Below are 14,115 nucleotides of genomic sequence, written 5' to 3' on the forward strand. Positions count from 1 at the left end.
GACGCAGAGCCGGGATCGAACCTGGGACCTCGGCGCCCTGAGGCAGCAGGGCTAACCCACTGCGCCACTGTGCTGCCCTATTTTGCACCTATCCTAGTTAATCTAAATTATATGGCCAATTTTTGTATCATCTCCGAACTACTTAATCATGCCCATTATATTTAAGTCCAAATTATTTGATACACCACAGCAAAGGATGAAGTCATGAGTTCCCCACTCATCTAGTATAGCTGAAGTCCCCTACTGCTGTCCTATGAAGGAGGCCATTCGGCCCATCAAGGCTGCACCAACCCTCACTATCTATTTTTAAAAATAAATTTAGAGTACCCAATTATTTTTTTCCAATTAAGGGGCAATTTAGCGTGGCCAATCCACCTACCCTGCACATCTTTGGGGTTGTGGGGGTGAAACCCACGCAGACACGGGGAGAATGTGCAAACTCCACATGGACAGTGACCCAGAGCTGGGATCGAACCTGGGACCTCGGCGCCGTGAGGCAGCAGGGCTAACCCACTGCACCACCGTGCTACCCTCTCACACTCTCAATAACCACCAAACCTGGACATTTAGGGGCAATTTATTATGACCAATCCACCTGACCTACACATTTTTAGACTGGGAGGAAACCCACGCAGACATGGTGAGAACATGCAAACTTAGACAGTCACTCAAGGCCGGAATTGAACCCGATTCTCTGATGCTGAGAGGCTGCAGCCCTGATCTCCCTACATTTTCTCTTTTTAAAAAAAATTTAGAGTACCCAATTAATTTTTTCCAATTAAGGGACAATTTAGCACGGCCAATCCACCTACTCTGCCCATCTTTGGGTTGTTCGGGGGGGGGGAGGAAACTCACGGAGACACAGGGAGAATGTGCAAATTCCACACGGACAGTGATCCAGAGCCGGGATCGAACCGGAGACCTTGGTGCCGTGAGGCTGCAGGGCTAACCCACTGCGCAGTCGTGCTGCCCTACATTTTCTCTTTAACATTTAAAAAATAAATTTAGAGTACCCAATCAATTTCTTTCCAATTAAGGGCAATGTAACATGGCCAATTCACCTAACCTGCATATCTTTGGGTTGAGGGCAAAAGCCACACACATACAGGGAGAATGTGCAAACTCCACACAGACAGTGACCCAGGGCCTGGATTTGAACTCAGGTCCTCAGCGCCGTATGTAGAAATCTAACCACGGTGCCGCCCTTACACTTCCTCTTCTGTCTGAGTGGGCTCTCTAGACTAGGCAGCAGTGTGCTTGCTCATATTTGTTCTCCAGTTCAACCACAAAAGGCTTCATGTGGTCCTGCTAGCGTATTATCCCTCCTTGTACTAGTTTCTTCATACACTGCAGTGACTTCTGCTCCAGCTCTGAAAGCTGGAGCTCAAACTCCTACAGCCACCAATACTTTGTGCACATGATTGTCCAGGATAAGACCATAAGACATAGGAGCGGAAGTAAGGCCATTCGGCCCATCGAGTCCACTCCACCATTCAATCATGGTTGATTTCAACTCCATTTACCCGCTCTCTCCCCATAGCCCTTAATTCCTCGAGAAATCAAGAATTTATCAATTTCTGTCTTAAAGACACTCAATGTCCCGGCCTCCACCGCCCTCTGTGGCAATGAATTCCACAGACCTACCACTCTCTGGCTGAAGAAAGTTCTCCTCATTTCTGTTCTAAAGTGACTCCCTTTTATTCTAAGGCTGTGCCCCCGCGTCCTAGTCTCCCCTGCTAATGGAAACAACTTCCCTACGTCCATCCTATCCAAGCCATTCATTATCTTGTAAGTTTCTATTAGATCTCCCCTCAACCTCCTAAACTCCAATGAATATAATCCCACGATCCTCAGACGTTCATCGTATGTTAGGCCTACCATTCCTGGGATCATCCGTGTGAATCTCCGCTGGACCCGCTCCAGTGCCAGTATGTCCTTCCTGAGGTGTGGGGCCTAAAATACACCTGTTGAGAGTTCCAATGTGGCACAGGATGTACTTTTAGGACTAAATTGTCTAACATCTCCAGAAATGAAAAGAAAAAAAAATCCTGCATAATGTTGCTTTGTCTCCTCCCCCCCCCCCCCCCCCCCCCCCCCCAAAACCCCTTGGCTACTCTTGCATTTGTTGTTTATCCCTTCGACTCTGGTCCCAATTAAATTTCTGGTCTAGGCACAGTTTCTCCTGGGCTCTCTGATTCTTAGAAACTGGCCCCTCACAGTAAAATATTGATTAAGCCGCTAGGAATATATATCGATCTGAAACACGAATGGCAACTACCTTCAATCAAATTTGTGAAAAAAAACAAACCAACTTCCTGGTTATGCATTGATCTGAATTTCCTGGTGTTGAGTATTTATCATGTGCTGTGACCCTGTCTTACCACTCCTTGCCACATATCGGATGGTCTCAATGATTCTCCTCCGCCTTGTACTCAATCTTTGTGTCCCAGTCTGGTAAGACTACAGATACTAACAACTGAGTGACAGGAAACAAGTGAGTAATGGATGTTTTTTTGGGCTGGGAAAAAGTTTGTGGTGGAGTTCAGAGGTTGGGACCCGTTTCCCCTTGTATATTACCGTGACGGCACAATTTCAAAATTTGTGGATGATTAGAAACTGGAGTAAGCATAGTGTAGAACTTAAAAGGACAGGCAGCAGATGAAGTGACTCATTTCAGTAGAAAGACAGGGGCAGAAGAGGGAAGAGTTGCATCTTTATTTTGTCTCTCCAAGGGTGTGCAGCAGAACCGGTTTTATTAATAGGCATCAGCTGAAGTATTTCGTCTAATTGTGGGTGCCACATTTCAGAATGTGAAGTGTGCTTAAAAGATTAATGTGAGTTTCTAGTGATGACTACCTTCTGCAAACCTTTCATAAGTTAGATTTGAGGACAGATATTCAAAATTGAGGTATCTGGACAGTAGATGGGGGAGAAAGGTGGCACTCATGCAGATATAACATAATTGGCAAAATAATCAAAAGCAATGCGAGAAAAAGCTTGGTGTGGAATGCACGTAGAGGCATTCAAAGGAATTGCGTTATTTGAAAAATGTAGGGTAATGAGAAAGCAGAAGATGGCTGCCTCCTGTGCTATTAAAGATTGAGCTGTGGGAGCAGTAGAAATAGGTTTATTAAGCAAGTAAACAGGTTGATACTATTCAGATTAATTCTTCACAAAATGAGTATGCAAGATGGTTAAAAAAAACATTTTCAACTTTTATTAGAAATACTGGTCATACATTTTCAAGATTAAAGGCGAGCAGATTTTCACAGCCAGGGTGTGTTGCATAAGGCTTAGTAATGCAACAAAGAGGTAAAAAGTAGCACAATAGTGAGACCCTGATCAACATGGAGGTTTGTTCCTTTTTGACAAAGGTAACAAAACCCTTGAGAGGCAATGGCTTAACACTTCTAACTTTACCACCTAAGGTACACAAATTAATTCCAGTATACAATAGACCAGCCATTCTTGGAATGGGAGTTAGCTGCTGCTTGAGGGATTATGCAGTTCCACTGCTGGTGGCCTCAGATACTTCACCTTCATTCTTGTTCTTTATAGGGCTGGGAGGATAGTTAACCCCCACAACCATACACATAAATTTCCAGCCAGGAGTTGAAGGTGTATTACTCCCCTGCCAGATACATACATATATTGGGACACAGCTACAGTAGTACCACCACAGTCTAAAAGCTCACATGAGAACTGGTCTGCCCCGATGCAGGAAACAAACCTAAATTTTTCCAAGGGTCGAGGTTTAGCAGCGCACGAGAAAGTAAATTTACTACCCCATGTGCCTTTAAAACCGTCATTTTGCTTCAAGTACAATTTAATACATTGGATTGTGAACCCTTTAAATATTCTTACATGCATTTTACCAGAATATTAGGGTTTACAAGTCTGATATGTATATAGGCACTTTTAAATACCGTGATTGTCCGATAGAAAAGTCTGCTTGTATGTACAAAGAAAGGCACAATTCATCCTCTAATTGTTTTGGGCACAAAACTATTCAGTGAAAGAGAAATGTGAAAATACAAAAGATAATCCACAAATTTCCAGCCAATGTTCACGTAGGAACTTCTGGCTGTCGTTAGCACCTACGGATTTGAGGTGCTGCAGTAACCGGCCAGCGAATATCGTCACTGCCTTAACATAGATATCAGCACAGCCATTTATAAATGGAAATATTAAATTGAGCATCTAAATTGGATAGCCCAACCCAATTATCCCCCAAAGTCAGTCCCCATTTTACCTGAAGTTTTAGTCTTCATTCCCTGTATCTGCACATGGAGCATCCATTAATACAAAGCAGCAATGTCACAGTAAAAATACAGGCAAATTTCACCCTAGTTCAAGATCATTTCAAGGATGCTTTAGAATTTTAAAATGCATCCAATTTGTTTTTATTTCGATCATCTAAAATTAGTGAAGAGAAATGGAACGCTCCATTTACCTGTCCCTGCCACATCCAACTTCTGATTTTCATTAATCTGCATATTCTTCTTTCCAAGGACCCGTGCAGACTCGATGGGCCGAATGGCCTCCTTCTGCACTGTAGGGATTCTATGATTACTCGGTGAAAGTAATCCAACATAGCACTGGGAAGAGCAGTGCAGAGCAGCTACATTAAACAAGAATCCACCCACTTAAGTGGAGGGGGGGGACATTTTTCCATTTATTAATAGATTCCCCTTTTTACTGCCATTTACTGATTAGGCGATCTGCGTAACTACTATCTAATATATAAAAAAACAGACCCAAATATTTAAAATGTAGAACGCACTATAACGTTGAGGTGACCAGCACTTAATGGGAAGCTAGATAAGCAAATGAGATGTTGGGTTGGAGGAGGCATATATCGAGCATTGGCTTGCTGCCTGATTGGTCTGCATCTGTGTTGTAAACTTCAAATTTATTTTAAGAAATACTACTCGAGTACTCTATTATTATTTTTCAAATTGCAATTTAGCGTCGCCAATCCACCTACCCTGCACATCTGTGTGTTGCGAGGGCGAGACTAACACAAGACAGTGACCTGAGGCAGGGATCGAACCCGGGTCCTCAGAGCCATAGGTAAGTGTTAATCACTGCCACTGTGCTGCCCAATAAACTCTTGTGTCGTCAGAGGTTTGCAAGTCGTCAATTCTCAGTCCATTGAAACAACCTGAATGTTTCTCATATTTTAAGACAGAACATTTGTAAACTAATTTTTCTAACTTACACCGTGCCAATGCACCATCATTTTTTAAAAGTGTGGGGGGCTGCAGGGATACAGTATTAAGATGTTTGTTTTGTGAATAGATATAAAAATTCAAACCAGCTTTATTCTGCATGCACAGAGCCTGGTACCAATTGATACAAAACCGTTTGCACTCGGGAGATTCTCTGCTGCACTTTGAACTCCGTCAAGTATGGAAAATCTTCCTGCTGCACAACTTTCACCGTGTTTGAAGGACTGTACTAAATCATTTGTAACCTGGCATGCCTTTTGTTACAGAACATAACCCTAGGTTGGGAAGTATAGGAGAAGTGTCACGTCAAAAGGACACTCAACATTTGTCGCCTCTCATATTGCCTATGACATGAAGTTCAGCAAAATTCATCCTGGCAGAGCACCGAACACACAGATGCTGGACTTCAGGAGTCTGCATAACATAATTCCACACCGATAGATTGATTTCTGTATCACCACACTGAACATGTGACAATCACCAGGCCTCTATATTTAACACAGAGGAACCAAGTCACTTTCCACTGCCTCTTAAGACTTTAAATATACCGTTAAGCTTTTCTTTAATTACTGGAAGGACAATAAAAATGCCCCTTCTCCACCTTCAACACAATTCAGTAGCTCAGGGCCTCCAACAACAGGATTTTAAAAACTAGAACACGAGAGCCATCTTTACTGTGAAGCTCCCAGCGTTTGCACAGGCATTGAGTAGCCATATCTTGAGTGCTAACAGATCCCATTAGAAGTGAGGATTTATCCCTCACCAAGTCTAAAATACCAGTACTTTCCAACCCGGATACACAAAGGAACATCCAAAATATAAGGCTGCGCAAGGCTGATCGAGCATCCAGTCAAACACCACTTCTCGATTTCCAGAGCTTATAATCACTCGAAGCTTGAAACTAGCCATGTCGTTGAAACCCGAACCCAGGCTGACAACTTCCATGTCAAAGGTCACCGATGACCCAGTAGAAACACAAGGCAGCTGATTGGTCATTTCTTTGCCATTCACAAATACTGCCCCTGGAAAATAAAATTCTGAAATGAGTTATTCAGACACAGGAATTGGCCATCACGAGCAAACGGTAGCATTTATCACCTAGAATACTGTAAAGTTTATCTAAGGGACGATACACTGGCATTGTAGGCAGTCCAGAGAAGATTCATGAGGTTGATCCTGGATATGAAGGAATTTTCTTACGAGGAGAGGTTGAGTACTTTGGGTCTGTACTCATGGAGTTTACAAGAATGAGAGGCGACCTTATTGAGACATATCGGATTCTCAGGTTTGACAGGATCGATGCTGAGGAGGTTTCCTGTGTGGGAGAGTCTGGGACCAGAGGGCAGAATCTCAGAGTAATGGGTTGCTCATTTAATACAGAGATGAGGAAATTCTTCGCAGAAGGATTCCTTACTTTGGAGGCTGGGCCGTTAGGTATGTTCAAGGCTAAGAGATGCAGATTTTTAATCAGCAAGGGAACCAAGGGTTATGGGGATAAGGCAGGAAAGTAGAATTGCCAATTATCATTACTGATCAGTCATGATTTAATTGAATAGCGGAACAGATGTGATGGGCTGAATAGTCTACTTCTGCTCCTACGTCTCATGGTCTTAATCACCGAGCTCTAATTCTCCTCGAGAAGGTAGCAGTGAATATGACGGAGTGGCTTGCCAGGCCACTACAGAGGGCAGTTAAGGTTCAACCACACTGTTCTTCGTCTGGAGTCACACGTGGACCAGACCAAGCAAAGATCGCAGATTTCCTTCCCTGAACCAGATAGGTTTTGATAGCAATCAAGTAGTTTAATGTCAAAGCCATTGATACTAGCTTTTTATTCCAGATTTATTTAATTAATTTAATTTAAAATCCTCAACTGCCATGGTGGAATTTGAATTCATGTCTCTGGGATCATTAATCCAGTAACGTAACCCACTGTGCAACATCGCCCGGAATCAAATCTAATGTGCAGACTGCTATAGCGAGGCAAAACAGAGACTCAAAATTCAACAATGAGACAACAGATAGTTTACAGCAATGGGAATTGGAGCAAGTGGCCAATTGACCGCTTTCAGCTTCCGTCATTTCAGATCACACTGTCCGTCTGATATTGTATTGATATTACAACGTTACACATCTCAGGAACTCTTCAAAAATATTTCTCTCACAATAAATTGCTCTGAAATTCAGAGATCCCTGTTAAGGAGGCAGATGCTTCGTGCAGAGTAAACACGTTCTTGACTAATGCCTTCTTTTTCTGGGATGTTCAGAATTCATCTGGGCTGCCAGGGCAGGTGTCAGCGGCTGCGGTTCTGGCATCTTGCCCAGTGGTAACCTTTCGGGGAAATGCATCACTTTCTCAGCACTGCCCCGCAGTGTAGTATCAGCATGGACAAGCTGAAACTCCTGGTGCATTGCTTGAACTCTGCTATCAACTGAGCACAGAAAACAGAGCTGCACAGTGCCATGGTCCATACCCAGTCTCTGCTAAGGCACCCAATTTCAGCCCTTGTACCCCAGATTGAGATGGATGGTCCTGCTCCATAATGCTCTGTAGTAACACCAGTTTGACGGCACTGTGCTTGCACGTTGCTAATTAGATGACCTCTAGATGGGAGTAAATGCACTGTAACAATTGCACTCCAATGTTTTCTTCTGCATTACTTTTGTTCCAGAAGATCTTGGAGCAACAATTATAAAAGCAATTAGCTACTATTTGGAGTCTTCATTCAGACATAGCAGGATACCTCCAGTGAACCCCCATTGTGGGACGCTGCCGAACAGTCACCATCAAGATTCTCACACGTATATGACAACTTTGGAGACACGGAAAGAACGATCCTTGGAGAAACAGCCTGGCCCACACAAAACGGCCCCATTCAGTTTCTTTACCATTTGAACTGATGCAAACAGCCTTGTCTCTCTGTAAGGAATCACACTCATTCTGTGGCTCGACACACACTCCGATACTGTCCCTCTTATCTGGTTGTCCCGCCGCCTCCAATCTGCGAACAAAATAAAAGCACCACCTGTTAAAAATTCTCTCCTGAATCCCATGTTTCAATGGCAAGTTGGTGCTGATGAAATAAAGGAACAAACTTGCATCTGAATAGCCTCTGTCTCATATGTCAAGATACAAACTCTTATGAGAACATAAGAACTAGGAGCAGGAGTAGGCCATCTGGCCCCTCAAGCCTGCTCCACCATTCAATGAGATCATGGCTGACCTTTCTTGGACTCAGCTCCACTTTCCAGCCCGAGCACCATAACCCTTAATTCTTCAAAAAACTATCTTTATCTTAAAAACATTTAATGAAGGAGCCTCTACTGCTTCACTGGGCAAGGAATTCCATTGATTCACAACCCTTTGGGTGAAGAAGTTCCTCCTAAACTCAGTCCTAAATCTACTTCCCCTTATTTTGAGGCTATGCCCCCTACTTCTGCTTTCACCCGCCAGTCGAAACAACCTGCCCGCATCTATCCTATCCATTCCCTTCATAATTTTATGTGTTTCTATAAGATTCCCCCCTCATCCTTCTAAATTCCAACGAGTACACTCCCAGTCTACTCAACCTCTCCTCGTAATCCAACCCTTTCAGCTCTGGGATTAACCTAGTGAATCTCCTCTGCACACCCTCCAGCGCCAGTACGTCCTGTCTCGGGTAAGGAGACAAAAACTGAACACAATACTCCAGGTGTGGCCTCACTAACACCTTATACAATTGCAGCATAACCTCCCTAGTCTTAGACTCCATCCCTGTAGCAATGAAGGACAAAACTCCATTTGCCTTCTTAATCACCTGTAAACCAACTTTCTGTGACTCATGCACTAGCACACCCAGGTCCCTCTGCACAGCAGCATATTTAAATATTTTATCACTTAAATAATAATCCCTTTTGCTGTTATTCCTACTGAAATGGATAAATTGTGAACAATTGTGGGCCCAACACTGATCCCTGTGGGACACCACTAGCTACTGATTGCCAACCAGAGAAACACCCATTAATCCCCACTCTTTGCTTTCTATTAATTAACCAATCCTCTATCCATGCTTCTACTTTACCCTTAATGCCATGCATCTTTATCTTATGCAGCAACCTTTTGTGTGGCACCATGTCAAAAGCTTTCTGGAAATTCAGATATACCACATCCATTGGCTCCCCGTTATCTACCGCACTGGTAATGTCGTCAAAAAATTCCACTAAATTAGTTAGGCATGACCTGCCCTTTATGAACCCATGCTGCGTCTGCCCAATGGGACAATTTCCATCCAGATGCCTTGCTATTTCTTCCTTGATGATAGATTCCAGCATCTTCCCTACTACCAAAGTTAAGCTCACTGGCCTATAATTACCCGCTTTCTGCCTACCTCCTTTTTTAAACAGTGGTGTCACGTTTGCTAATTTCCAATCCGCCAGGTCCACCCCAGAGTCTAGTGAATTTTGGTAAATTATCACTAGTGCATTTGAAATTTCCCTAGCCATCTCTTTCAGCACTCTGGGATGCATTCCATCAGGGCCAGGAGACTTGTCTACCTTTAGCCCCATTAGCTTGCCCATCACTACCTCATTAGTGATAACAATCATCTCAAGGTCCTCACCTGTCATAGCCTCATTTCCATCAGTCACTGGCATGTTATTTGTGTCTTCCACTGTGAAGACCGACCCAAAAAACCTGTTCAGTTCCTCAGCCATTTCCTCGTCTCAAAGAACAAAAGAACAAAGAAATGTACAGCACAGGAACAGGCCCTTCAGCCCTCCAAGCCTGTGCCGACTATGCTGCCCGTCTAAACTAAAATCTTCTACGCTTCCTGGGTCCGTATTCGTCTATTCCCATCCTATTCATGTATTTGTCAAGATGCCCCTTAAATGTCACTATCATCCCTGCTTCCACCACCTCCTCCGGCAGCGAGTTCCAGTCACCCACTACCCTGTGTAAAAAAAAACTTGCCTCGTACATCTCCTCTGAACCTAGCCCCTCGCACCTTAAACCTATGCCCCCCAGTAATCTCCCATTATTAAATCTCCCTTCTCATCCTCTAAAGGACCAATATTTACCGTAGCCACTCTTTTGTTTTATATATTTGTCGAAACTTTTACTACCTGTTTTTATATTCTGAGCAAGTTTACTCTCAATCTATCTTACTCTTCTTTATAGCTTTTGTAGTAGCTTTCTGTTTCCCCCTAAAGATTTCCCAGTCCTCTCGTCTCCCACTAATCTTTGCCACTTTGTAAGCTTTTTCCTTCAATTTGATACTCTCCCTTATTTCCTTTGATAGCCACGGTCGATTTTTCCTCTTTCTACCGTCCTTCCTTTTTGTTGGTATAAACCTTTGCGGAGCACTGTGAAAAATCGCTTGGAAGGTTCTCCACTGTTCCTAAACTGTTCCACCATAAAGTCTTTGCTCCCGGTCTACCTTAGCTAGCTCTTATCTCATTCAATTGTAATCTCCTTTGTTTAAGCACAAAACTCTAGTGTTTGATTTTACCTTCTCGCCTTCCATCTGTATTTTAAATTCCACCATATTGTGATCGCTCCTTCCGAGAGGATCCCTAACTATGAGATCATTAATCAATTCTGTCTCATTACAGAGGACCAGATCTAGGACCGCTTGTTCCCTCATAGGTTCCATTACATACTGTTCTAGGAAACTATCGCAGATACATTCTATAAACTCCTCCTCAAGGCTGCCTTGACCGACCTGGTTAAACCAATAGACATGTAGATTAAAATCCCCCATGACAACTGCTGTACCATTTCTACATGCATCAGTTATTTCTTTGTTTATTGCCTGCCCCACCATAATGTTATTATTTGGTGGCCTATAGACTACTCCTATCATTGACTTTTTCGCCTTACTATTCCTGATTTCCACCCAAATGGATTCAACCTTATCCTCCATAGCTCCGATGTCATCCCTTACTATTGCCCGGAAGCCATCCTTAAATAACAGAGCTAAACCACCTCCCTTCCCATCCACTCTGCCCTTCCGAATAGTTTGATACCCTCGGATATTTAACTCCCAGTCGTGACCATCCTTTAACAATGTTTCAGTAATGGCCACAAAAAGTCATTCACGATGATTTGCGCCATCCTTATTTACCTTATTCCGAATACTATGAGCATTCAGGTATCAACACATTCGGTATACAAATCACAAGTTGCTACCCTCACCACTCCAAACATAAACCAATACAGATCAAGAGCTGGTTTATAAAATAGTTTAAAAACTATTATCCGTAAAAAGTGACTTTCAATTTGCAATATCTTGAAATAAATTATTAGGATAAATGGACATATAGAACAAGAGATACTTAATGAACAGTACAATGTGCTATTCCTTCAGTGCATTAATAGACAATGATATGCAATTTTATATCAATCCTTATACGCAATTGGATGTGTGTTATATTGAAATGGTGGAAGGAAAAGTAGAGTAGGTTGGGAAGTGAAAGGCAGGACTTCCGGTGGCGGCGATGTACGAGTGAGCCGCACATTCGGTGGGCTCTCACTCCGGCGGGGCTGAACAGCTGATTCCCCGCGATAACGGGACCACGGGGGCGGCAAAAAGGCTGCCGGGAACAGAAGAGGAGAGCGGGCTGCAGCAGATGGAAGTGTGGGAGGCCAGCAGGTGAGGGAAGTGAAAGGCACAGGGGATTAGATTCCAACCTGTAACTCACATGAACATACAAACAAGGAGGAGTGGGCCATTCAGCCCCTCAAGTCTGATTCACCATTTATACGATCATGGCTGATCTGATAGGAACCTTGCTCAGCCCAAGACTGTAAGAAACTTCAGAGTTGTGAACACAACCCAGTCCATCACGTGAATCCACCTCCCATCCATTAACTCTGCCTACACCTCCCGCTGCCTTGGGAAAGCGGGCAGCATAATCAAAGACCCCTCCCACCCGGGTTATTCTCTCTTCCAACCTCTTCCATCGGGCAGAAGATACAAAAGTCTGAGAACACGAACGAACAGATTCAAAAACAGCTTCTTCCCAGCTGTTACCAGACTCCTGAATGACCATCTTATGGATTGACCTGGTTAATACGACAGCCCTGTATGCTTCACCGATGCCGGTTTCTATGTATTTACATTTCGGACCTGGTGTTGCTCTATTACGTATTTTCTTTTCATGTTCTAAATGATCTGTTTGAGCTGCAGGCAGAAAAATACTTTTCACTGTACCTCGGTACATGTGACAATAAACAAATCCATCCATCTACTTGCCTCAACCTTTTTTTCAGCCAAGCAATCCTAAGCAGCTCTGTTGGTCTCTACAGTCTGCCCAAGCAATCTGTCTTCCACATTGGACACTTTGGATAGAGTGTGATCTAAGAGTGTGCATTTAAGCAGCTCTGTGAATTTGCTGTTGGTCTCTACAGTCTGCCCAAGCAATCTGTCTCCCACATTGGACACTTGGATAGGGTGTGATCAATTCAAACTCTCAGAAGACGCTGGTGGTGAACTAAGTAAGTTAGAGTTTGCAATCTCAACAGTTACACTTACGGTAAATAAGTTTCAAAAACAATAATGGCAGCAGTAAAGTACTTACCTAAAAGTCAGTGTCAGTCCACTGGTGTAGGTGGGCTCCTTGGAGTACAACACACCGGATGAAGGAGAATCATTCCTGAGCGCCATGTCTCTACGACTGCTGAGACTGAACCCTTCACAACCTGTGATCCACTCTGTGAACAAGATTCAACATGATGACTGCACAGTTCTGTCTATTTAGTCCTCTGTTAGTTAAGGATTTACCCGTAGTATCACAGCAATATTGCCCTTGTCCCTTAGATGAAAACATTCTGTATACCCTGTGTAGATATTAAAGCAGCACTATGAAGGCGGAGTTATATTCTGGGTAACTAAGGCATAGAGACCAGGAAGGTTTTAGTTTTAATCTGTGCTGATTTAACTGATGTCTGATGGGCTGACGGAACTGGCTTTAGAACTCCTGGTCTGAGTGTGCGTGTGGAGGGCGACAGAGAGAGCAGGAGGCAGAGAAAAGAGAGGTGAGACAGAAGAGAGAATAGGAGAGAGAGGAGTAAGAGGGGAGAGAGAGAGCGAGAGAAATAAAGTGAGGGAGAGAATAGAGACAAAGGAGGAAGGAGGTAAAGCAAGACCAAGCGAGCACAGCAGAAAGAAGACTGAGATAATAGGGGCTGTTTAGCACAGGGCTAAATCGCTGGCTTTGAAAGCAGACCCAGGCAGGTCAGCAGTACGGTTCAATTCCCATACCAGCCTCCCCGAACAGGCGCCGGAATGTGGTGACTAGGGGCTTTTCACAGTAACTTCATTGTAGCCTACTTGTGACAATAAGCGATTTTCATTTCATTTCATAGATACAATAGATGTCGCCGGGTGGGAGAGAGTGAGCAAACTGAAAAATGCTAAGAGCAATGCCGTTAATGGACTAACTGACCGTGTGCCGTCAGAGTGGTGTATCCGCTCTGTGGAATACTCCAAGGACTCCACTCCATGCGTCCTTCGCCCCGCGCACACACACGGAACGTGTAGCTAACATTTGGGTCAATGTGCAAAACTACAAATTCAGTATCAGGTCCAACGTAGACATCGTCGAATTGGGAAGCGGTGTTTTTACAGAACTGTAGCCGATACTCCTGTGCCACAAAGTCATCGTCATCCTAACAGCAAAACACAAGACATCAGTCTTTATCATTAACATTTCATATGTAATTGCACCTCCTAGCATGGCAATGAGCTAACAGAGACCAGGAAGGGTCACCACCACCAAGCCCCACCGATCCATCGTTCCATATTCACTGACTGACACTGGCTTGAGTTTGAACAGCAGAATGTGAACAATTCTCTGAGTGCACTGAGATTGGAAATATTGGGTGCTATTTACACTTGATATTCAG

At 43.7% G+C, this 14,115-nt stretch overlaps 1 protein-coding gene across 3 annotated transcripts in view; it reads right to left on the minus strand.

The window, feature by feature from the left end:
• Positions 1-3,194: 3,194 nt before the first annotated feature.
• crlf3 (cytokine receptor-like factor 3) overlaps positions 3,195-14,115 on the minus strand; it is a 53,141-nt gene continuing 42,220 nt past the window's right edge. For all 3 annotated transcript variants that reach the window (XM_038776932.1, XM_038776930.1, XM_038776933.1), the window contains 4 exons: positions 13,656-13,878; positions 12,789-12,921; positions 8,121-8,233; positions 3,195-6,253 (listed from right to left, as the gene is read on the minus strand). In XM_038776932.1, the coding sequence (XP_038632860.1) occupies positions 6,000-6,253; positions 8,121-8,233; positions 12,789-12,921; positions 13,656-13,878 (723 nt within the window). In that variant the 3' untranslated portion in view covers positions 3,195-5,999. The remainder of the gene's footprint in view (positions 6,254-8,120; positions 8,234-12,788; positions 12,922-13,655; positions 13,879-14,115) is intronic.

This window comes from Scyliorhinus canicula, chromosome 18 (genome assembly GCF_902713615.1).
Source record: "Scyliorhinus canicula chromosome 18, sScyCan1.1, whole genome shotgun sequence".
Taxonomy (NCBI): domain Eukaryota; kingdom Metazoa; phylum Chordata; class Chondrichthyes; order Carcharhiniformes; family Scyliorhinidae; genus Scyliorhinus; species Scyliorhinus canicula.